This window comes from Epinephelus moara, chromosome 24 (genome assembly GCF_006386435.1).
Source record: "Epinephelus moara isolate mb chromosome 24, YSFRI_EMoa_1.0, whole genome shotgun sequence".
Taxonomy (NCBI): domain Eukaryota; kingdom Metazoa; phylum Chordata; class Actinopteri; order Perciformes; family Serranidae; genus Epinephelus; species Epinephelus moara.
Genome location: NC_065529.1, coordinates 35,220,513 through 35,243,674, shown reverse-complemented (window position 1 = coordinate 35,243,674; position 23,162 = coordinate 35,220,513). Strand labels below are relative to the sequence as shown.

Here is a 23,162-nt window from a genome sequence, read left to right as displayed (position 1 = left end):
ACAGCAACATTTTGCAACCATGCGAGTTTTCCAGCCAACCCAATAAAAAGCACAAGCATGGCTACCCCCTGTTCAGACTCCACACTGCAGTTAGCATGCAAACCATCTCTGAGAAGCGCTGCCAAGCCCTCGCCTCCTACTCCACTCACTACAAGCCAGACAAGCGTTGCTACATCAGTACCTTCGAATGAGGATCAGTCTCCTCTTCCTGATTGGAGCTGGAGGGGGAGGGTGTGGCCGATTTACTTCCGGGAGGTGAGGGGGAGCCATGAGGCAGTGCACTCCGGCTGACCTGAGGGTTTAGCTGGGTCAGTGCACTCATGGGGTTGGGCAGAATCGGAGGTGAGCTGTTTATCAGGGGGTGGTTATAATGAGCGCCGTCTGGGTGCTGGTGATGGTGTTGCTGTTGGTGGTGGTGCAAAGCCATCTCCTGCATCTGGGGTGAGAGAAGAACACCAGCTTTACTATCTTCTCTACTCAAAGTGATAAAAGTTTGCCAATTAGCCAAATATGCAAAGACTTTGACATTTTCAAATTTGAGAAAATATGCATGTGTGTTGGACAAAATTATAAAAAGACATTATTTTTGGATGTGTTGTAATGAGGGAAGTGTGTCATTAGACAGACAAAAAACCCTCTTACAGGTCTTGTTAAACTGAGGCTGGTGGTTAGAAAGCTTCTCTTTTCTTTTTCAAGTGTCTTTTCTCAAGACACACCACTGTTTTCAAACTCGCAGGTTTGTGGCCAGCTTATCTTTACTTACTATTATTGGTACCTGACATCAGCACTGACCTTAATATGGTGGCAAATCTTGAATACTGGGTGTAAGGTGACTACTCAGCTAAAAACATCTGTATAAAATCTCTCAACCCCAATCAACCAAGACACACAGACACGAATAAAGACATCTACTTTGCTCCCTAAAGGCTAATACAATTCACTCTTAACTAACCAGACAAGAAAAACATGAGTACAGCATCTGTAACCTGGTCCCCATAGTTTTCTGAAGGCTCATTTTGAAGCCTGTTAGCCTTTGGGTTTATTGCCTGCTGCCATATTTATCAGTAACCAGAGCCATAAAATCAAAATTTTCAATGAGTTGGAGCTGGATGGAGTCAGCATTCAATAAGACTCACTGTGATAGACTTAAACAACTGTCAATCAAGCAAATGTGACTCAAACATACCCTTAAAAGCATTTTTTAATTCAAACTATTGTGAATTCATTGTCAGAACACAAACTAAAAGAAGTGACATGACTTTAAAGCAGCTATAAGCAGTCTTTTTTACATTATGTAGATCACATGTTTGTAGTAATGAAGCCACAGAGACTCCCCTTCCGCTGTATGGAGCGTTTTAGCTTTTTTAAAGACTCATTATTTTTGTTTTCCGGCCCACAACTTTATTGTTTTGGCTCATTCTCAATGCTTTCATAGTGTGAGAGTCACAGTTCACAGTAGGCAGCTGTTTGCAGCAAAAATGCTGTGAAGGCTCAGTGTATGCAGGCTGTTCTCATTCACTGTTAGTACTTACATCCATGAAAAGTAATGCAGTATGATTCAGATATAACCCATGTAATCGTGAGCCAGAAGGCTGTGATCACATGACCTATGTGCTGCATTCTGTCCTCCCTTATATGACAGGAGAAAAGGAGGAAGTCAGCAGATGTAGTATAATGATTGACAATGTTTGTGTGGAGAGGTGGCTGGTTTGGATGAATGGGTCAAACAAAGACGCACTTTGACCCAGGAGAGCTGGATTTGTGCCCCATTTTAAGTTACGTCTGTACATAGTGTAACACTGTCACATCACGACGCCCAATTCTTTTCCTAAACCTAGCCTTACTGGTAGAGACGCTAATTTGTGAAATATATTAACCGTTATATGAGGTTACGTTGCTGTGCACTACCTGCTTAGCATTGCATGGCAGACAGAGGCAGTTAGCGACTAGCTGGTGAACACAATGGAGCATTTAGCAGCTAAAGAGCCATATATTTTTCTCAGGAGTTGGTGGAGACCAAAACAGAGCAAACATGAAACAGTTAAATCCATCAGATGGCCAGAGATAAAACTCCAAATCAATGCTCATATTGCTATATCTGCTAAATGCAGAAAACAAGCAACAGCTAACAAGCTCGCCATAAAAGGTGATTATATGTCTTAATGTCTTCTGCTCTAAAAGCGGCCAAGAAAAACATTTATCCATCATTCAAGTCATAGTTTTCTACACCCTCTAGGCATTTGGAAAACTGTACCTTAAGCCAAATGCAGTGCTGCAGCATTCAGCCATGTAACACAAAGGGCCATTATCATTCAACTCAAAATGATATATTTTTCCAACGGGGCTCTCCATTACAGTTGAAGGTACAATCCATTATTTCTATTGACGTCTATAGACAATCACTAGGAAGTGCAACAAGTGCAGACCCTCCAGGGTCCTTGAGACACAGTGGCCTGGTTGGTGTGCTGTGGAAGACCTTTCTGCTTCTAAGAAGTGAAGTTTTAAGAAGCCAGAAATCTCAGTACCTTGCCAAGCAATCGTTGCGTCAATGCCATTGATCAGCAACCCTATCAACCCCCCGCAGATATATTATGCTCACTGTGCGCTATGAAAGAGGAAAATATCACTTACTGCCATGTTAAACAACACTTCTCTCAACACTTGGGCCCGCAAATAGAAACAAAAACATTGCTCACAGCTGGAGAGTGACCCCTGCACGGAGAACACCCTTCAGAGTGATTACAGAATCACACTCTCGCAAAGTTCTGCTCTTAGCCGTCTTAAAAGATCTTCAATAATAACTACATCAAAAGCTTTTCTTCGAGATTCATCAGGACAGAACATGAGCACGGACCAAAGGAAGCTTTTAATGTAGGCATAAATGGGAATGTTTGGCAATTTACAGATCAGAAAGTGATGAACTAGCATTTGTTAGCACTTTTAAACATTTATGAGTTAAATAATACATTACACATTAGTGAAGTGCTAAAAAGATCAAATTGAAAAGGCCCGAGCATATGAGGTCTTGATAAACACGAGTGCAGGTTCAAAGATGAAGGCTCGGCTCTCTAATCATAATTGGTCCCAGTAGATTGCTAGAATAAAAATGCACAACAAAGTAATGTTGTACGAGGCCCTGGCCTGCTTTGAAAACTCATAATATTCACACGACATTAGATTCTGTGTTTGCCTCAGCAGCTGCACACAAAAGGCAGTCATGAACAAAGACATTCCTTTTGCATTTCAAATAACCAAGCTCTAACCTCCCCCCATCCATGGCAATCTCCAACTTCCAATCATAATTCAAAACATCGTCACTACACTTCTTAAAACATGAGGAAATAGCTTCGGCAAAATAAGGAGTAAGACAGGAGGGAGGAAGAAAAGAGGAAGAAAGAGGAAAGAGAAGGAAATAGAAATCCATTAATTTTCCATTTTCCATGGACTTGCTCTTTAAGGGTCCTCACAAACCAAGAAGCATTGAAAAACCAATTAATCAAACATGAATGGCCTATCATAGCTATAGCAGACGCATTTCCATAGCAACAGCCTCCAGGCAAAATTGTCACCCTTTAATCTGAGCCACACCATGTTTAATATAAACAAGAAGGAGACATGCAGAGCAGAGGAGTTCACCGGGGGAAGGCACCGTGGCATCATGGGTACTGGGTGTCAGCCTCGTAAGAGGAGAAACAGGAAAGGGTCAAAGGCGCTTACAGACGTACATAAATCTGTTTTTAAGTTCTCAATATCTTGCATACCAATCTTGTGGAGGAAATGGTGGAGATTGTAATGGGAAGTATGTCTCAACACAAATATAAAATAATCCACTATATGTCTTGATTTTATTTCAAGCCCATGTGTTTCATCTGCTATTCTGTATCTTCACTCTAACATTCAACAGCATTGATTCATTTTCATTAGAGCTGAGTGCTCTGTCCAAACTAATGAAGCAGTAAGTCACCAGAAAATACAGAAACAAATTAACTATTGCATTCCAGTTAAAGCCTGACGACACTGATAGCCGAAGCTGTTACACTGTAAAAGCAAAGACACATCAGTGTAAGCTCATAGACACTGATTCCTAAGTATGAAAGTGTGTATTGTCTTGTTAGTTACTAAAAGCAGCCATGTGCTGTACAGTACGACACCCACAGGACTAGTGCTCATTACTCTAAACACTCCAACTGTGATAATCTCCTTCTAATAGTCCTTCCTATATGTCATCTTTTAAGATTGTTTCTGGGTGCTCTTAGCTGCTGCCTTTACCTGTTCCAGACAGAAAGAGCAAGAAGTTATCACATAACGCCATCAAGCCCGAGCTAAATAAAGCGAGTGGCAGACGGCTGTACAAATATTATGAAAGACTCTGACAAAGGTTGCCGGTTGCCATAGGTACTGTATGCTAATTCCTAATGGTATCATCCAAATGGCGGGCCAAAAGAGGCGGGTGGGAATGCACAGTGAGAAACAGGACTTGGTTGGTCACTGCTCTCTGTCTTTAGTAATTAAAGGAACTTAATATGATTTTCAGAACATATCATTAATTCAGAGGTTGTCTGCACATGGCTCTCAACATGGAGGTGGCTGAGCAGCTAATGCTAACAGCACAAACAGTGTTAAAGATAGCAGCAGTGCTGACAGCACAGTTTTTAACCCATGGATGTATAAGGAGAACTGGATACAGTGTTGGAGTTAGAGCCCCATTCATTTCTATGATAGTTTCTCAGTTGCACATGAAGCCAAAACACTTGGGCTTCCCGAGTATAAAATGATCAAAATCTTCTGCATCATGGAGTAAGAGTACTGGCCAAGCGGCTAACTTCCTGTTTACGGCTTTGCTGACTGTAATGGAGATGAAATGATTTAATTGTGCAGCACTACTGGGCTTTCAAAATGTTATCAGACTGAATGGCTCAAATCCGAACAGTGAAACAAGTCATTTTTGAGTCTTTTTTTTTTTTTTGTTTAGGTTTTAAATGGGAACGGACATCAGAGCTAGGTGACTACTGCTGCAGGAGTGTGAGCTCTGCACTAGGGAACAGTTGGTTAAAGTCTGCTGGCACGCACACACACACACACACACACACACACACACACAGTGACAGGGCTCACACAGCCAATGTTTCCTAATAGTCATTAATAGGTTTAATGGCAGAGTTCAGCCATTTTTGTTAGGACCATTAAACAGCTCAGTGTTGAATGTTAGCCGCTGCTGTTCTGTTAGCTTGTGCTAACCAGGAAGACGTTGAACTGACCGAGGAGAGCTGCTCCGGACTCAAGGGACGGTCCTTCAGTGCTGCATTTAACCTATGTAATGGCAGCAACAGAAAGTTTGCTATTTTTTCTTATGCTAACTTTTATTGATTTAAAAGGCTAAATGAAGCCTGGTTATTCAATAAACGATTTCAAATTGCTCTTGCTTTCTTTTGTTGGCCAATTTACATTTCTATTCTTACTTTAGATTTTTGTACTCTATTATAATTTAATGCAAGTACTCATTTGTGAGTGTTACTTAAAATGCCCATCCCTAGTTGTGACGCTAAAAAAATCTATCTATTGATTTACAGACATCTCTTTCACAATGTAAATCTATGGGTAAAAGTCTTTTGGGGCCCCATGACATCATGTGATGGACACAGAAGTTGTGATTCCACAGTTTGGCCACTATGTAAAATTGGCCTCAAAGCCAGGCACTGTTCCTGAAGGCTTGTTTTAAGGGTAGGCGCTACACTTCCTTGGCAACACAGTCCCGATATCAGCTGTAACCACCGTATGAGCGCAATGCAGATGAATAATTAGCTCGCCAGTGAGATACACACAGGGGCCTCACATGCACCAACATGCATGATCAGACTGTTGACTACTACAGAGAAGAGAGAAGCTTGGACTACAACAAATAAAGAGGGAGCGTGACTTTATTTTCTGCTCAGGATGCCATTACTTCACAACATCTTTACATAGCAAATAGTCGTTTGTTGCTATATTAAACGCTCTGAATGCTCTGTAGAGCTCCTTCAACACATACTGACTTTTCATGCTCTTGACATAAATAACAGGCCTATATTTTTTGAGTGGGGGAGACCTGATAGACAGATGGTTATAGGTTAAGAATGCCAGCATTGCAAGTAGTCTCATTCAATGCTGAAGCAGCAGCTAACTCACTGAACACTTTGCTCATCGTCGTTCTGTTTATTTTTTCTGCTGTATTTCGGGGTACAGCCATAAACCAATAACTGGCAACTTGAGCAATGCAGTGCCCTAAATTTATATATTTAGATTATTCATAAAGTTGGATTCTGAGTTCTCTTGGGTGTTGTCATTGCTGTGCTTAACCTCCAGCAATTTAGTTGTTTGTTGTAAAGCCCCAGGAGATCAGAGTCTCTCATAAATGGAGAGGAGAAAAAAAGTAAGAGGAAAGGAAAGAGGACGCTGGAACAGAGAGAGAGAGAGAGAGAGGTAGAAAGACATATCAGAGGAGAAAAGGAGGGGAAAGAGTAAGGGAAAAAAGATACAGAAAAAAACAAACATATGACCTAAGTACTAAAATCCATCCCCAAAGTTAGCATGGGGACAGTTAGATATTGCTTTTTGGTGATGAGCAGCCAGGCAGACCTAAACTGTGATGTAAAGCCAGGAAACTCGGTGTGAACGTGTTCCTCTGCCATCGTTACGCCTGTCGTGTTTGTATTCACATCTTGTACATCATAGTCAAATGGGAGTCAAATAACAAAGGCTTTCCAATTATGTGTAGCACATTGTGTGTGAGATGGAATATCACAAAGCCATTGTTCCCCTGCTCCTGCTGACCTTACCTTTGAAATGGTTTCACGGCCGCTCCAATTGCCTGCACCATTTGATTTAGCTAAGGGGATTTGACCACCAGCACAGAGATGAGAAAAGGGGAGAAGAGAGCCCTATAGAGCTACAAGGAGAAAGAGGAGAGATTCACACCAGAGGAGAGCAAAGCAGCTAACCTTGCTCCGTCCTTATGATGATTATACCAGAGTGGCATCTGTTTCATCGTTTAAATAAGCGGGTTCATTGCTATGCAAGCTTTTATTGCCCTGGCATCACAATAAACCGGTCTCTTGATGCTATAGAATCAATCAAAAATTTATCATCATCTAAAAATAACTAAATTAATCTTCAGCGTGTGTTACTTTTTAAGTGCCAGTACATATAGTCATCTTATGTGGTCATGCCCTAAAATATAACTTTTGGCTGTCAGCCCAAAGCGAGATTAAGAAAGTAGCTGGGATAGATATACCTCTAATTCTACATCACATTGTACTGGGATTAAAATCCAATTATGAATGTAGGGTACTTTCCTAGAAACACTTTGTATGCTGCATGCCTTACAGTATTACAAAAATGTTTAGACAACGACCCCTCTGATATTTGAGCATGGTATGAAAAACTTTTGCCACTGTAGGGACTATGAAGAGGTACTCTAGAAGTATGTAAGGGACTGGTCCATGATAGCATCGAACCTGACAGAGCAATGGTTAATAATAGCAGCAATGAAATGTAACTAAGTACATTTAAGGTAAGGTAAGGGGTGAGGGGCAATTTGGGATACAGACAGTAGTCATTAGTACAACAAAACAGACAGTATGATACATAGCACACGGGATCCAGAATCACTGTCAGGGGTAAATCATGGACAACTGGTCACTGCTGGTTAAGATAAGCGATAATTAAGATTTCTGCCTGCATGTAAATGTACAAGCGCAGCTGAAACGATTAGTCAGTTGATTAGAAAATTAATTGGCAAATTGTTGCACTGAGTACTTTTACTTTTAATAGCCTACTTTTGTTTTTCCAGATATTTTCAAGGCATTTTTTGCGGGGGTTACCGGCGGAGCGCTAGCAGAGGCTATGCTAAGTGGCTCCGTGTCTGCTACAGAGTGATTTTCGCAGCTACTGAGTGATTTTCCATGGTGCGGATCCGCGCTTCCAATTCACTGAGCCTCGCCTCCAACGCAGCAAATAAACTACACTTGTTACAATTACCACTGTCGCTAAAGGAGGCAGAGGCATAGCTAAACATCTGGCACACCGAGCAAGAAAGAGCAGGAGAAGCCATCGCTAACTGTTAAGCTAATGTAGCTATCGAGGCTAATAACGTGCAAACAACAGCTAGGATTAGCAAGGAAGTCGTTAAAAAGAGGAGAGCTATAAGTGCTTAAACAGAACTAGTGTGGGTTAAGACGTGAAGTAGATGTTGCAACTGAAGTGAGGAAAAAACAGAAAGCAAGCTGGCAGGAGTTCGCTAGAGCAGCACAGAGACGCTTTTGCAGAAACACCGGAAATGACACAACACGCTTACCGCAGTATGTCAGCACGATATAGAGATATAGCATAAATAGGGGGGAGAGTGAGAGTGAAGATACATGCAGCAAAGAGCCATGGGTTGGAATCGGGCCTGTGGCGGGTGCAGCAGGGACGCAGTCTTTGTAGCCTACATGGGGTGCCTACTCCACCAGATGAGCTAGCTTATTTATTTTTAAATTTGTTGCGTTTGATCTCGTTTTGTGGTTTTCATTACATCTCATCTTAATTGTAGGTCTTAGTATGGCACCATTTTGGCACTGCTGAAAATAAAAAATATTGAAAATGAAGAGCAATTCTAGGTCTATTCACTTTTATTTCACTTACTTTTAAGATATGCTCTGCTAAAAAACAAAACAAAAAGCAATATATAGACTCATACAGACCCACTAGACACACTCTCAGCGTGTGGCGGTGTATTTGTCTGCAGAACTTTGCCTGTATTTTCTTATTTTCTTCTTCTTTCCTGTGTTTGGGATGTTTATGGGTGTGTATCTCCACCCCGCTCAGGTAGCAACAAGGTAACAAGGCATCAGACTGTAAGCAGCAGGCCTCCAAGAGACACAAGGCAAAACGCCAAACAAGAGTAAATCTGGGGTTGGTTTTTACTTTGACTTTGGCAGGTGAGTGTTTACAAACTGTAACTGACAATCCTGCATAGTATACCTTTAAAATGTGTTCTGAAAGGTGAAATGTGATTGTTAGTGATAACGAATATTCCTCCTCGATGTTGCATGATATCTTCCTGTTTTAATGAAACATGACCCGCTGACCGGCTTAAATGAACGCCATCAGACATTCAGACCCTGTTATAATACTCAGCTGGTGATCAATGCTTCTGAGAGTCCTGAGACTTTCCTCTCCTCACTCCCTGCCTGACTGGAGCCATCTTGTTTAGAGTGATGGCTCACTCACACAGGTTCACGGCTGCTATTGTAAAATCACCCAGCGTTTAATTGAAACAAATGACTATAATAATAGAACATTATCCCTGCAGGCACCCAGCCATGACAGCTTTAATTAGAGGCGCGTTCAAGACTGATCCTTCAAAAGCACGGCCGCCGCGCAACACGGTGGTAAACACGCCTTTAGGTGGGGAGCCAACCCTGGGCCTCACAGCCCTCAAAGCTACTTCTCATTCACCCCGAGGGCAAAGCACTAACAACTCTGTTCCTCAAAGAGCCTCGGAGCCTCCACCCCTCCCTCCCCCTCCTCCTCCTCACTCTCTTTCTCTCTCTTCTTCCCTCTCCCTTCATCCATGTCTTCGGTTTATCAAGCTTATATATACCCAGGAGGGTCATTTACACAAGCTGAGGAGAATTAATAAGAGAGTGGATTTATGAATCATACGCTACTTAAGTATGAAAGCAAAGGCAAAACGTTGCTTCTGCCTTCTTGTGACATCAGACAGATGCTTAGTGAGGAGATATGATGGGCAGCAGATGCCGGGATGTTTAAGAAGAGGAAACATAAGCGTTTTAAGAATGTGTCCAGGCTTAATTGGATGCATTTTAAAAACGGAGCCAAGACGACTTATAAAGTATCATTCAGCAAGACAAGGAGACTTTGATTCGGCTGTAATATGATGCCCTGATCCAGGTGTACTGCCAGCCAACTGCATTTAGCAACACACTATTAAAACCTCATTTTATTTAACAGCTTGGCAGTCGATCCATGTTGCCAAAACAAGACACTATAAGGTCACTTTCTATCGTTCCAATTACACGCTAGTCAAAAGGAAAAATGTGAAATAGTTGCTCTTGCGCCTCCTGCGCTGAACTGTGATCAAGTAATTAATTTGGCAGAAAAACAGCAATACCTCACAAACCAACAGCATAAGGAAATAATTACGAGTTTCAGCACAAACTTGAAAAGAGAGAAAAACCAATTTCCAAGACTGTCTTAAGTAGCCACGCTGTTGAAATGGACTTTGCCACTATATCTCTGAAAGCCAAGCGGAGTTCGTGCCAGCACGTTTGATATTTTCATAAAAATACCTAGGAATGACTTTTAAGCTGTGCCATACAGATACAGGCTGACATAGAAATAAAAAACAGAAGTGAAGTTATAACAAAAGTAAATGGTAAAAATGTCAAGTTTTACAGTGTTGCACTTTACAACCCTTTGTGCTGGTGTTTTATTTTCCTTTGTGTGCTTAATGCCTGCAGCTGTTATTATTATTATTATTGTTAATGATTAAATTTAAGAGTATAGCTGGAAGCACAAAGAGGCTGATGTCCCCGGTTGCGATTGACTGTCGGTTTGAAAAGTACTGTACCACCCTGAACGCCTCTCAGAGTGAATCTGTGGCAGCAACAAGGCAGTGGTTGATTTGCAGATAGTAATGTCATGATGTCCCCCTCGGCACCATCCTCCATGTTCCTCATTACTGCTAATGTCAGAACCTCCTTTGCTTTTATTTTCCCTCCCTCTCTTCCTCTCTCTTCCACCCCCCAGTTCTCTCTCTTGTTCTTCAGTCTTTTTTATTCTCTCTTTCTCCCTGTGTCTCGCTCTCTCTCAGCCCGGGCGTGTCTCTGAGCTCACCTCACAAAGCACAGCGTCAGAGAATCAGAGCCTTGCCTGACATGACATGTAGGAGACGGTTGTGAGGAGCGGTAGGGACACACACTCTTGACAGCAGAAGGCAAGGCTCCTCTGCTTCCACTAATGAGACTCCTGACTGCCGTGTCAAACACACTTTGTGTGTGTGTGTGAGTGTGAGTGTGAGTGTGAGTGTGTGTGTGGGCGTGCCCGCACTCACACAACAAAAAAAAAAAATGAACGTAGATGCAGAAATAATGAACACAAAAACAAGAAAGAGCCCCACAAATGAAAAGTATAAGGTGCATACAGTACGGTACTGTATGTGCTGCAGCACGGTGCAGGTCATGGCGAGGTGATTTTCATGTGTGTGTAAAATCCGCTCACAGAGAAATTTCACACATTTCTGACAGAAGCCATCTTCACCTTATTCTCCGGCTTTGAACTATAACAAATGCTTCAGACAGCGGATTACCAAACAAATTAACTCCTTGCTATTATGGTACACGTGATCACGTGGCTGCACAGCACTTTTGAGCACAGGATGTGTCAGGATGAGGCCCATTGATTTGCAATAAAAAACAGATCTCTTTAAAAGAAGCCAAACACTTTAAACAACCAGATTTAATGTCCCTGATAAAAATTAACAAAAAAAATAAAAATAATTCTGGTAAAAAACAAAACAAAAATAAAACACAAATGAGACACTGGTTTTCTAATAGGGGTGGGGAAAAAATCAATACAGCATAGCATCACAATATATCTGTGGCAATATTGTATCCATAGCCCGATGCCAACTGTTTCTTAATTATATGAATCATTAACATTGCTAATACAACTTTTATTAGCCTACTAGAGTGATAAAATCCATCACTTTTCAGTCCACTAGATACATTTTGGTGCAATAAAAATGAATTCAGATAAATAAACTGAAAACTTTATCTCACTAGATAAAATGGATGTTGACGAGGTTTTCCTTTGGGGACATAATTTGCAGTTGAAAAAAAAAGGTAATAAATCCAATATATCACAATATATGTTACCGCAATATTCAGCATATCGCAAAAAAGGTATTAAAAAAATGTAATATTGTATCGTGACTTAAGTATCGTGATAATATCGTATCGTGATTATAACATATGGCGGGGCCTCTGATGATTCCCACCACTTTTTTCTACTATGTCTCTCAGTATAAGAAAAACATTTAAAAAGCCCAATATTGTATTGTGGCTTATGTACTGTGACAACATTATATCGTGATAATATTGTATCGTGATTATAACATATCATGGGACCTCTGGTAATTACCACTTAAATATTATTATTATTGTATCGTGGGCCTCTAAAGATTCCCACCACTTTTTTCTACTATAAGTCCCTCAGAGTGAGAAAAACATTTAAAAAGCCCACTATTGTATCATGGCTTATGTACTGTGATAACATTATATCATGATAATATCTTATCGTGATAATATTGTATCACAATATTACTGTATCGTGGGGCCTCTGGTGATTCCCACCACTATTTTCTGCTGTTAGTGCTTCATTTTGAGAAAAAATATTTAAAAAAACAATACAAACCACAATCTTGCAGTTTAAACAGTATCTTAAAACTCTAATTTAAAACAAGATTTTTGGATTATTATTATAAGAGAAAATTAAGACACAGCAAAGATAAACTTTAGCTTATTTGTGTCTTTGAGATTCTGGCTCGGCATTTCTTTCCACTCTGATGTCAAATATAGACTGTGATAATTCATTTAATCATTCCTAGAAACATTTTCTCCCACTTGGCACCACTGCGGATGAATGCCACTCGTGAATGCTGCCTGTAGCTTGTGCCTCTTGGTGCTGGATTACAGTAACACAACACACTCCGAACTGTGTCACATGAATACACAAAGTGTTTTAATCACCCCGGCTCTGGCCACTCTTGTACACATTAGCAGACAGAGTGGCAGTGTTGTGTTGAACTGGTGGCTGGTGGCACAGCAGGGGAGACGTCCCTGAGTGAGATGACATGAGAAGGCTCTCCGCCACCGCCACCAGGGCAGAATATTCCTGGTGGTGAAAGCAGAATGAGCTGATGGATGGTTGAGATAGGGCACAGTGCAATATGGACACGATTTCATGGCATGATAAATCTCCGCAGGGGCCCGTGGCTAAGTGTAATATGAAATCCCTTATCTATGTATCTGCTTCATAACACCGGCTATCTGCTGCGGCTGAATCTGCCTTTGTTTCTTTAGCTTCTGTTCTCTGCTTGAATGCCGCTGTTGATCACATCTACAGTATGGAGGAGGCTGATGACAACAACATGTGTGCGATAACACATCTTTTACTCAGTTGTTTTTGAAATACGATGTGATGAATTATCTAAATTGAAAATTGTCAGTGTGGAGATCCTCTTCCATTACCTGGGATCACACTGATAAGCAGAGTTATTAGAAGAGACTTTGCATCCGTAGTGTCGGAGCTGGCCTGTGTTTGTACAAAACAAGTTTAAATTATACCTGCAATATAAATGAAATGCAATTTGCTTCACAGAACTGATCCTTTTAAAGTTCGGCGTGTATGTTATTTAACACCATCTCTTTAGAATTTCTGATTAAAAAGAAAGAAATTAAGTCGGCACCTTATCCTCTGATTAGCTTAATCCGATAGGTTAATTGACTTTATCAGGGTGGAGAAAACAGATGAGCTGCCGTTCCAGCCTGCAATAAAAATCCCCCAAAATGATGAAATTGGAAAATAACCTATATTTCTTTTAAGATATTTCTTAATATACAACTACAGTTTCATATCACATTGCCAGAGAAATAAGGCACTTTCTCCCAGGAGATGAGAAAAGAATTGAATTTTTCCTTATCGGTCATCTATTTTTCCACAGAATGCTATTACTTGCTGCCTGCCGTTGCTAAGCAACAGGAAATATTAATAGGACCTTTTATTAGCTAGGCTTTACCAGTGGAGTACTAAAATGAGGAAGTGGAAAACATGAATGTGTTACATAAATCTCTGAACCTTTCAGGGTTTGCACAAGTCTCTGTTTGTCCAGTGATTTATGGCTGTGATGGTTCATTTATGGGAGAGGGAGGTGTGAAATGCCAAATGGAACATTAGCCTAAGGGACAATTTGAAAATAAATAATCACAAAAAAAGTGGGGGAGAAAAAAAAAAAGGGGGGTGAAGCAGTTTAAAGAACAACCCTGTTTTTTTTTCCCCTGCAGATTTTCAAGAGGCCATCAAACAAGCAAGTGATATTTTTGTTCCGCTGGAGGCATTGATCATTCAAAATCATCTATGCTTGAATCAACATTGGAATAACTAATACAAGTCCCGTTCTATCAGTGGGCTTGTTGAACTGTGGTGAAAAGCGACAGACATTCCATCATTTTCCGCAGACACTCTAATCCCTTTAAAAAATGACTGAAAATGAAGGTCTTTCAAAGGAGAAATAGGTTTTCTTCATCTGAATGTAAAGTGTAGAATAAGGCAAAGCCTCAAAGAGCAGCAAGTCTTTAAAGGCAAAAGGTAAGACAAATTTAAAGTGGGGGAAAAGTCTAAACACATTTAATTACAATATTTCCCAAAAGTCACTCGATAACAGTCGAGGAGACGTACGCCACTATTCATTTTCTTTCCCAGACAGAGAATTAGAAGAGCAAGATTTTCTCTATGAATGCATCACCTTATCTCTAATCCACCTTTTTCTCTGTTCCATGTTTATACAAAAACCAGCAGGTGTACAGTATGCGATAATACGTTTGCTGAGACCCTCCATCAGAGAGAGAACACATTAAAACACACCTCTGCTCTCTTATCATTAATTCATCCCAGCTTGTCTGTGACAAGTTCAGTTGACATTGCAGCTCATATTTCATTCACGCGGGCTTGGAGAGCGAGCACCTGCCAGGAGCACTTAATGCCTCGCGAGTAAAAAATAAAGAAAAGAAAAGAAAACACGGGCGTCCACGCAACTTAACATGACAATCAGGGTGGGATTAACACTTGATAATTAACCTCGACAACTGAAGATAAAGAGCTGGTGGGGGAAATTCTTTCATTTAAATGTAGGTAACAAAAGAAATTAAGAGTATGAATTTGAATATGAATACAGCCGGCAGACCACCCTCATTACGAATGAACTGACCCTCATTCATGTCTTGTATTCTGCAAAATAACAAATGAGATAATACCTGGGAGTTTGATGGAGCTACGGCTGCACGTAGCTCTTTCTGCTAATACATAGCGCATAACATCCTCTGGCTGATTATACATTCATCATCTGTTACATATTCAAAACATCACACTCGAGCCAGTTTGATGATGGCTAATATTGCATGCATCATTGAGGAACATGAAAAAAAAACTTAATCAAAGATAATTTATTCCAGTCGCAGGCACAGGTCATATGAATTTGAGGAGCATTTTAAATGCACCATAATTGAATATGGAGCCTTTCTGTTCAAATAGATTGCAGATGTATTTGTCACAGCGCAGGTGTGAGGCTTGTATATATCTATCCAGCCAATAATAAAATGCTTTAGGCAAGTTTTGGTGTAAATAAAGACTCAACAACAACAAGGCCACTCCACTTGTGAGTCCAGAAATTATTCACCAGCAGCAGAGATGTGTATCTTTCTGAGCTGTATTGATAAGATCAATGCAACCTGAGCATGGCTATTAAATGTCTAATGTGTTTTGGAACTTGTAGATGCTATGACAGTGGGGGCATTAACAGAGAGAGGCAGAGAGGGAAAGAGAGGCCCTGCCAAGTGCATCAGAGCATCAGAGAAAAGAGCTCTCTGAAAGATATCAGGTTTGGCCAGGAGGGGCTTCAGACCGCAACACAATAAGCATCAGCAAAAAATACCTCATGAATTGAAAATGGCCTCTTTACAAAATTAGGAGAGTACAGTCAATTATGTCTTTCAGGTTTTGAGGGTCAGCAGAGGAGAAAGAACAAAACTAAAAGTCACCACCTGGTCGGAAGGAAAGTTAGCTTCCATCAAATCCTCTCATTCCTGCTAATGATTTAAAACCACCTTTAAAGGTTTGGACTGGCAATACTCAATCGTTTTGTTGTGTCAACAAATCCCATGAACCAAATCCAACAATGTATTGATCCAGCTAACAAAGTGGGTCTGCAGCGAACAATTATTTCCATTAAATCTGCTGATTATTTTGACATTTAGTTGATTAATGGTTTGGTTTGTAAAATGTCAGAAAATTATGAAAATGCCACAATTACAAATTTTCCAAAAACCCATGTTGATATGTTTTAAGTGCTTGTTTTGTCCAACAACAACCCAGAACCCAAAGATAATTCATTTAGTATTATAGTGGACTTAAAGGTGCGGCTGCGGCTGCCCCCTAATAGTCGACCAGAAAGGTCATTAGTTGGCAAGATTTCATTGGTCGCTTAGCTGCGAAAAAACAAACAAACATGAAACTCTATTAGGAGCTGCACCTTGTCAAAACAAATCAAAACTTGTCTGACTGGACCGCATGGGAATTTAATTTGAAAGGACAGACACAGGCTCCTGGCTGGTGTTTGCCTAAAAATAACAGATTTGGGATTTCAGACCTCACGTTATCTGGCTGTGGACATATTTTTGGCCTTTGACCAATACCTGAATTGAGATGATTTAAAATCACAGGCTTGAATGAGTGGTAACGAGGTAAGTCTGCATGCTAGCTTAGCCTAGTTAGCTTAGCTTGGCTGTAAACTGCGGGAACTGCCCATTGGTCCGACATCCCATTGTTCCGACCATATTAAATCCATTGTTCTGAAGTCCGTTCCGAAATCATCATGATGCCCTGTGGTTAAGGTCTGGTTAGGTTTAGGCACAAAAACCACTTGGTTAGGGTTAGACAAAGATCATGGTGTGGGTTAAAATGAAAAAGAAAGTGACAAACACATAAGCTGTGAGCCTGCTCCGCCTCAAGCCTTTCCCAGCTGACCCAGAGCCGGTCGCGGCGCACCATCAAGGTAGAAATACGCCCGCCGGGAGTCGTTCAGCACCGCAGACCGTCGGACTAATGGGATGTCGGACCAATGGGCTGTCGGACCAATGACATGGACCCGTAAACCGGCCTGAAGTAGCTGAACGAACCACACCAGTATCGTGGATTTCGGACCTTGGATTGCCTGATTGTGGTATTGTCAACTACAGAAGAGGAAGTGCTCTATGTCAGGAGAGACCCCAGGTACCTCAAATTACCAAAAGTACTACCAGATTTGACTTCTCCGTCCTCTCATGTTGGACCGTAGGCTGACTGGACGCTACAGTGACTCAAATGGTAATACAAGAGAGGACGGGCCAGGGCTAGCTGCTAAGCATGCTAATTTCAGTAGATAGCATTTCTCTGCAACACAGTACATAGACATCTTTGACATAATGTCAAAACTGTTACGTCTTCACATTCTGTTGATGTTAATGTTTCTTCTGAATGTTTTAAATTAAAATTCTGGTCACATCTTACACATTGTACCTTTAAACAACAGATCATATGATACGTTTTCATAACTGACCTCACGATTCAGATCTATTAACAAATATTGCCCATGAAGCCAAGAACTGCATTGTTTAACTATTAAAAGCAAATCAATGAGCCCCATTGTTGCACTGGCTAACTTCATAACTGGGAACAAGCCCACATTCACCATCCTGCTGCAGCCTTAAATACTCATTAGGGGGGCTTTTTAGCCTTTACTTGATAGGGCAGTGCTAGCATGAAAGGGGGAGAGAGCGGATGACATGCAGCAAAGGGCCACAGGTCGGAATTGAATCTGCAGCTGCTGTGGCAAGGACGTAGCCTTTGTACATGGGGCACCCGCTCTCCCAGGTAAGCTCGGCACTCCAGGGTTGACATTTTATGTGGGCCGATATGAAAGTTAACGTCGCCCTGGTGGGAATAATCACAGAAAGTAAGCTCTGTGTCAAACAAATGTTTATGATACTTGCACATTTTGTTTAGCGGGATAATCTTCAAAAATGAACACCACATGAAAAAACTACACTACCCTGTGCTGGCAGTGCCGGCCGCCAGAATCGGGCCAACTGATTTGGCCTTATCTTGGGTATCATTTATGCCATGTCGGGCAACCATATGTAGCCCTTCTAAGTTTAGGGCCAGGTCATTTTGGCTACTTGGGTACAGTTGCAAGACTTAACGTTGGCTCTAAAGCCGTGATCGGCATGATGTGTGCATGTGTTATGGGAACTATAAAGATAGCAGGGCTGGAGGACATCTAGGCACTCACTCACTGACTGACTGACTGTTCATGCGGTTGTATGTGTGTGACTCCATTTGTGAATGCTTATTAAAAGCTCAAGAAAGACAGCCGACGTGTGAAGACTTTTTCTTTAAACTGTTGATTAAATAGTTGTTTTGCCACCACAACATTCTGTAGTCTCATCTAGCCCCTATTTAGCAACCACTTTTTTTAAGACACATAAAAGCTTCAAAATTCCCGAGTGGATATTTTTTGATGTATTTTATGCCATAGAACAAAATGTGTAAGTCTCTTGAGCTCGTGTTCACCACAGACCTTAAAACCCATTCAAAAAGCCCACTGACGTCCAGATGAAGGATCTGGGCTAAAATGCTAACACATCTCTGGGTTTAAGGACTCATTCCTGCAGCACTACATCCATCAGCCTTGTTCTTTAATATTCTATAGTCTCTATTCTTCATGTGAAAATCTTGATAGCTGTCAATGCTCCGGTGAATCCACACCCACAATCCCCTGTTGTATCCACCCAAAGATTTAAATCTAAACGGCGTTTAGTCTCACAGTTCACCCGCTAACAAAACACACACTATCTATTGTGTCTAACAGCTCCCTGACTCTGATCAACTGCCGCTGTAATACTGCTCTACTCTAAATCCTTTTTGTTATATAATCGCCCTATTTATTTTATGTTTATATTGTTGCACCTGCAATGGAGTACTTTCAAATGTCCTCATACTTGAATCACGTAGGCCCGCATTTAGAAACCAGTAGCTCTCAGCCTTTTGTTGCGAGAGAATAACCTTATTTCACTCAACTGAATTATCTCTAAAATATCTAATAATGAAATCCAGGAGGTACAGAAAACTGGAGGTATATGCTCATTTTGAATAAGAGTTACCCCTTTCCTCTTTGCAATTTCTTCTTGCTTTCGTCCCCACAATGCACCCCCCCCCCACCCCCGCCCACCCTCTCTCTCCATCCTCACCCCTCCTCTCTTCATCCAACTCTATTGCACTCTTTTCATTGCCCAGCTCACGTATTGAATCTGCCTGATGAAAACAGATCTCACTGCAGCACCACAATAGAATGGCTGATGCAGGAAAGATGAACCCTAATGGATTTTTTTTTCAATGTGCTCAAGATTGAATATAAGGCCTGACCTCCAGATGTAGTGGATCCATTTCAACAGCAGAGATATTGTTTATAGTGAGGACACAGAAACACATAGACACACAAACAGTACACCGTCAACAGCAGCAAAATCCCCTTCCATCTAATACTGTATTTCTTTAGCGCACAAAACTGTCTAAAATCAGAATTAACCCTCGTTATTTATCTATCCATGTCAAGTGAGGTATTCATTATGATAGAATCTCATGTTTGAACTGCAGAGTTTGCTTAATTACTCTGCTCAACAGACTGTGTCAAGGTGAGGCACCAATTTAATAGACACTCCGTTCTCAGCACAAATGAACCTCTGCTACGGTTTGGTAGTTTCGCCAGGCAGCCTATTTGACTTAGAAATTTTTCTGAGTTCGCTTTATATGCTGCTTTTTGCAGTGAAGTTGAAGCAGAGCTCTGAAAAGGTCTCCTATATGTTCCACAGAGCTTCCCTCAGAGCCAGTTAGAAATATCAAGCTTTGGGAAGTGAGAACATTTCTTTAAAAGATCACTGATCATCTGGTTTTGCTTTTTATTTCTCGATCTATTTGCGTCTTAATGACCCTGACGATAAAATTAATATCACATCAAAACATGTGTCGCACCTATCTTTGTGAGCGCATGTGTTTTGATTACTCGTGTCATGTCAAACATTTCAAATCTCATGCATTTTTATCGCACAACCCGGAACACTCAATCTATTAAAACCACCGAGTGCGGCCCTCTGTAGCAGTAACAAATATCCTGACTGCCGAGCGAGAGACTGGCCAATCAACCACTGTCTCCGCGGTAAAGGTCACGACCAAAATGTGAAACGAATATGAAGATAAATGACACATGAATCCAATACCTGGAGGGAATATTCCAGCATTATATATAATATATAGCATATTTATATTTCAGATCTTTATCAAGCTGTATTTACGCTCTCTGTTCTTTATCTTCATCTCTTTTGTTTATGATTAGCATTATACCACACCGACCTTGGTTTATGCACCTGTATGTGTTTAATATATTTTGTTTTTTTCATTACGTGCAGCTAATTTATCATTTCTGAAGATGCATCAGAGAGAAAAAGAACAATGTAAAACATGTGCACTGTATTATGGAGCACATATAACTTATAAAAGGCACAGCTGTCGGGTGTAGCTATTTGCGTCTTGTTCTGATTTCTGACTAAATATCAAATAAGTTATGAAGGCATGACATTCTGACCTTCAAACCCTTTGCATATGTTGGGATTGCTGAGCATATGCGCAAGTTATTTTCACTGAAAGCTCGATGCTGCAGTCAATAAAAATCACTCACATGCAAGCATTTTTTTAAAGGGAAGCATTGAATCAAATGTCAGTGTTATTCACTGCACCTCTGTTACAATATTTACATTTTGGTCACTGAATAGGATCCAAAAAAAGCCAATCTTTAACTCATTTACTCATTTCTTACCATGTGTGGAGTGCACGAGAGGCTGCTAAACCTTTGATTAGCGCAACCTATACATTATGCTTCAGGCACGAGCTTTTACATGCCGCATATACATCATCTGTTGTGATAGAAACCTGCTCCATTTCCTGCAGTTCTCATGAATGCAATTACAGTTTGGAGATGCTAATTTGTGGAGGAGCAGTTCTCTGTGGAGCTGAGGGAGTAATCAGTGCGTATTCATGTTTGAAGGCTTGACAGATTGACCGATGCATGCTGTCGAGGCAGATATGATGCTGATGGATTTACCCACAATCCTTTTCTCCATGCATCAGAGCTGACATGGCAACCGCCGAACAATCGCTCAGTTCCCCCACTTAGCCCCCTTCTTCGTGGCTTGGAAATTACATTTACCTCGTAGGGTTGTAATCTGTTTCACATTAGAGAGCTCCTTTTCAAAATGGCTGTTTTGGATGTTTTGCAATATCCAATAAGCTTTGGAAATCATTTTAAAAAAGTCAAATTTGTCCAATTTCTTATGTGCTCCCCCCCTAAATTGCAACGTTGCATGTGCTTCCGTGTATGGTGTCTGTTGAGTGTTCGTGTGCGTGTGTATTTTACGGTAATAGTTTGCTCTCATGTCCTCCTGGATGTCTCAACTACAGCAAAAATACTTCTTCAAAGACCTATCATTTTGAGCCAGCACGGTTAAAATCACACCTCAAACTAAAAGGGTTTCAGTCAAACCCTTTTCCCTCTCAGGCATTAACCACCTTCTACTTTTATTAAACTGTCCAAAACTTTTATGGCTATTACTGAAAATATCCTCGGACTCCTTAAACGTCAGCTCTCTGGTGTTCGGACGAGTTGTTCAGTGCTACTCACCGAGGGCATTTGGCTGGAGACGAGGTGGCTGTCCTGCGCCAGCATGTTAGACATCATGAGTGTGGGCAGCTCTGGGTAGGAATACGGGTTGATGAGCCCATTGTGTGGCAGCGAGTGGCAGAGGTAGCCTGTAGAGTCATGCTCCATCAGGTGAAGAAGAGGAGGCTCGGGGTGGTTAGGTGGAGTGATGGGGGGGATCTCGTAGTCCTCGTCCCCGGCTCCGTTTCCACTGCCCGATCCGCCACCGCCGCCTCCTCCCCCGCCGCCGCCGGTCTGACCTGTGTAGTTCTGAGGATGAGACAAAAGAGAGGAGGAGTGTGACAACTCAGGTTTGAGGAAGTAGCGGATATCAGTGGATCAAACTTGAGCTGAGTCATGACTGATTTCGACATGACACTGCTCCATATGTTCTGCAGATATAGAAGTTTGGTTACTACGCTGAGTTATTTCAGGTGCCAAGAGTTCCCAAAGTTGGGTTCATTTCCTGCACAGGCCATGTTAGGAAACCGGAGCGCTTCCAAGGCTTGAATGTGTAAAAAACTCTCCCATCTGAATCAAAAGATGAGCAACCGCGTCACAAAATAAAGTTCTTTGATAACAAGTCAAAGATACAAGCGTGTGTACATAAAACATAAGGTCAACTACAGCTCTCAAGGTGCACTTCATTCAATCCAAACTCAAAACCATATTCAGCAGCTTAAATCAATTTACTTTTAGATCCTTAGTCAATTTGGGATGAATGCAGAAACTACTGTATGGTGAACAGTGCTCCAAAATGCAACAACAAAGCACTGTGAACTTGCTACAGCTCAAATTCACGCCTCTAATTAGCTTCTTCTTCACAGCAGTGGAAGCTGAGGGTGAACGAGCTGCGCCGATTAGCTGATTAATGGATTAGCTGATTGACAGAAAATTAATTGGCGACTATTTTTATCACCAGATAATTATTTCAGTTTTATTTTTTAAAGCAAAAAGTCAAACATGCTGGTTTTGTGCTTTTTAAAATGTTAAATGTTAAAAGCACAATGACTCACAGGAGTATTATGACATGCACTTAAAAGCATTATTAAATAGACTTATTTCCAAAGTGGTGCTCGGTGGAGACAATAAAGCCATACATAAGAACATGCACGTAATTGCAAACAAACAAATTACATCATAGACCTACTCAACCCCCCTGCAACTCCATGGCCGTGGTTCAAGATAGTCTCTTTTGTCAAACAGAATAATAAACTAAATAGCTTTGGCTTTTTGGACTGTTGGTCAGATAAAACACACGTTGGGCTCTGTGACAGGGCATGTTTCACCATTTTCTTTTCTTTTTTTTTTAATTTTATTTTATTGACAAATCCATTAATCGAGAAACTTATTGGCACAATAATCAATAATAAAAAATAGTTAATTGCAGCCTTAATGAGTATCACAGTATTGGAACCATTCACAGTACCAAACCAGTGGAAAAACTCAAACTTACATCCAGACCATTGTTGTTAATCAGTTAGGATGGGCCCCAGTGCATGCTATTATCATGGGCCCTAGTGCCAGACTTTGCGTCGAAACAGCTAACGTGTATTTT

The 23,162-nt window shown here is 41.1% G+C and overlaps 1 protein-coding gene across 4 annotated transcripts in view; it reads right to left on the bottom strand.

Moving 5' to 3' along the window:
* The window catches only part of tox2 (TOX high mobility group box family member 2), a 143,646-nt gene that overhangs the window by 19,053 nt on the left and 101,431 nt on the right, over positions 1-23,162 (bottom strand). Inside the window, exons 4-5 of one of the 4 annotated variants that reach the window (XM_050037223.1) lie at positions 21,587-21,874; positions 183-436 (exon numbers count right to left, since the gene is read on the bottom strand). In XM_050037223.1, coding sequence (XP_049893180.1) covers positions 183-436; positions 21,587-21,874 — 542 coding nt within the window. Of the gene's footprint in view, positions 1-181; positions 437-21,586; positions 21,875-23,162 lie in introns of all 4 variants that reach the window. The other 3 variants (XM_050037224.1, XM_050037226.1, XM_050037227.1) reach the window with 3 other exon arrangements.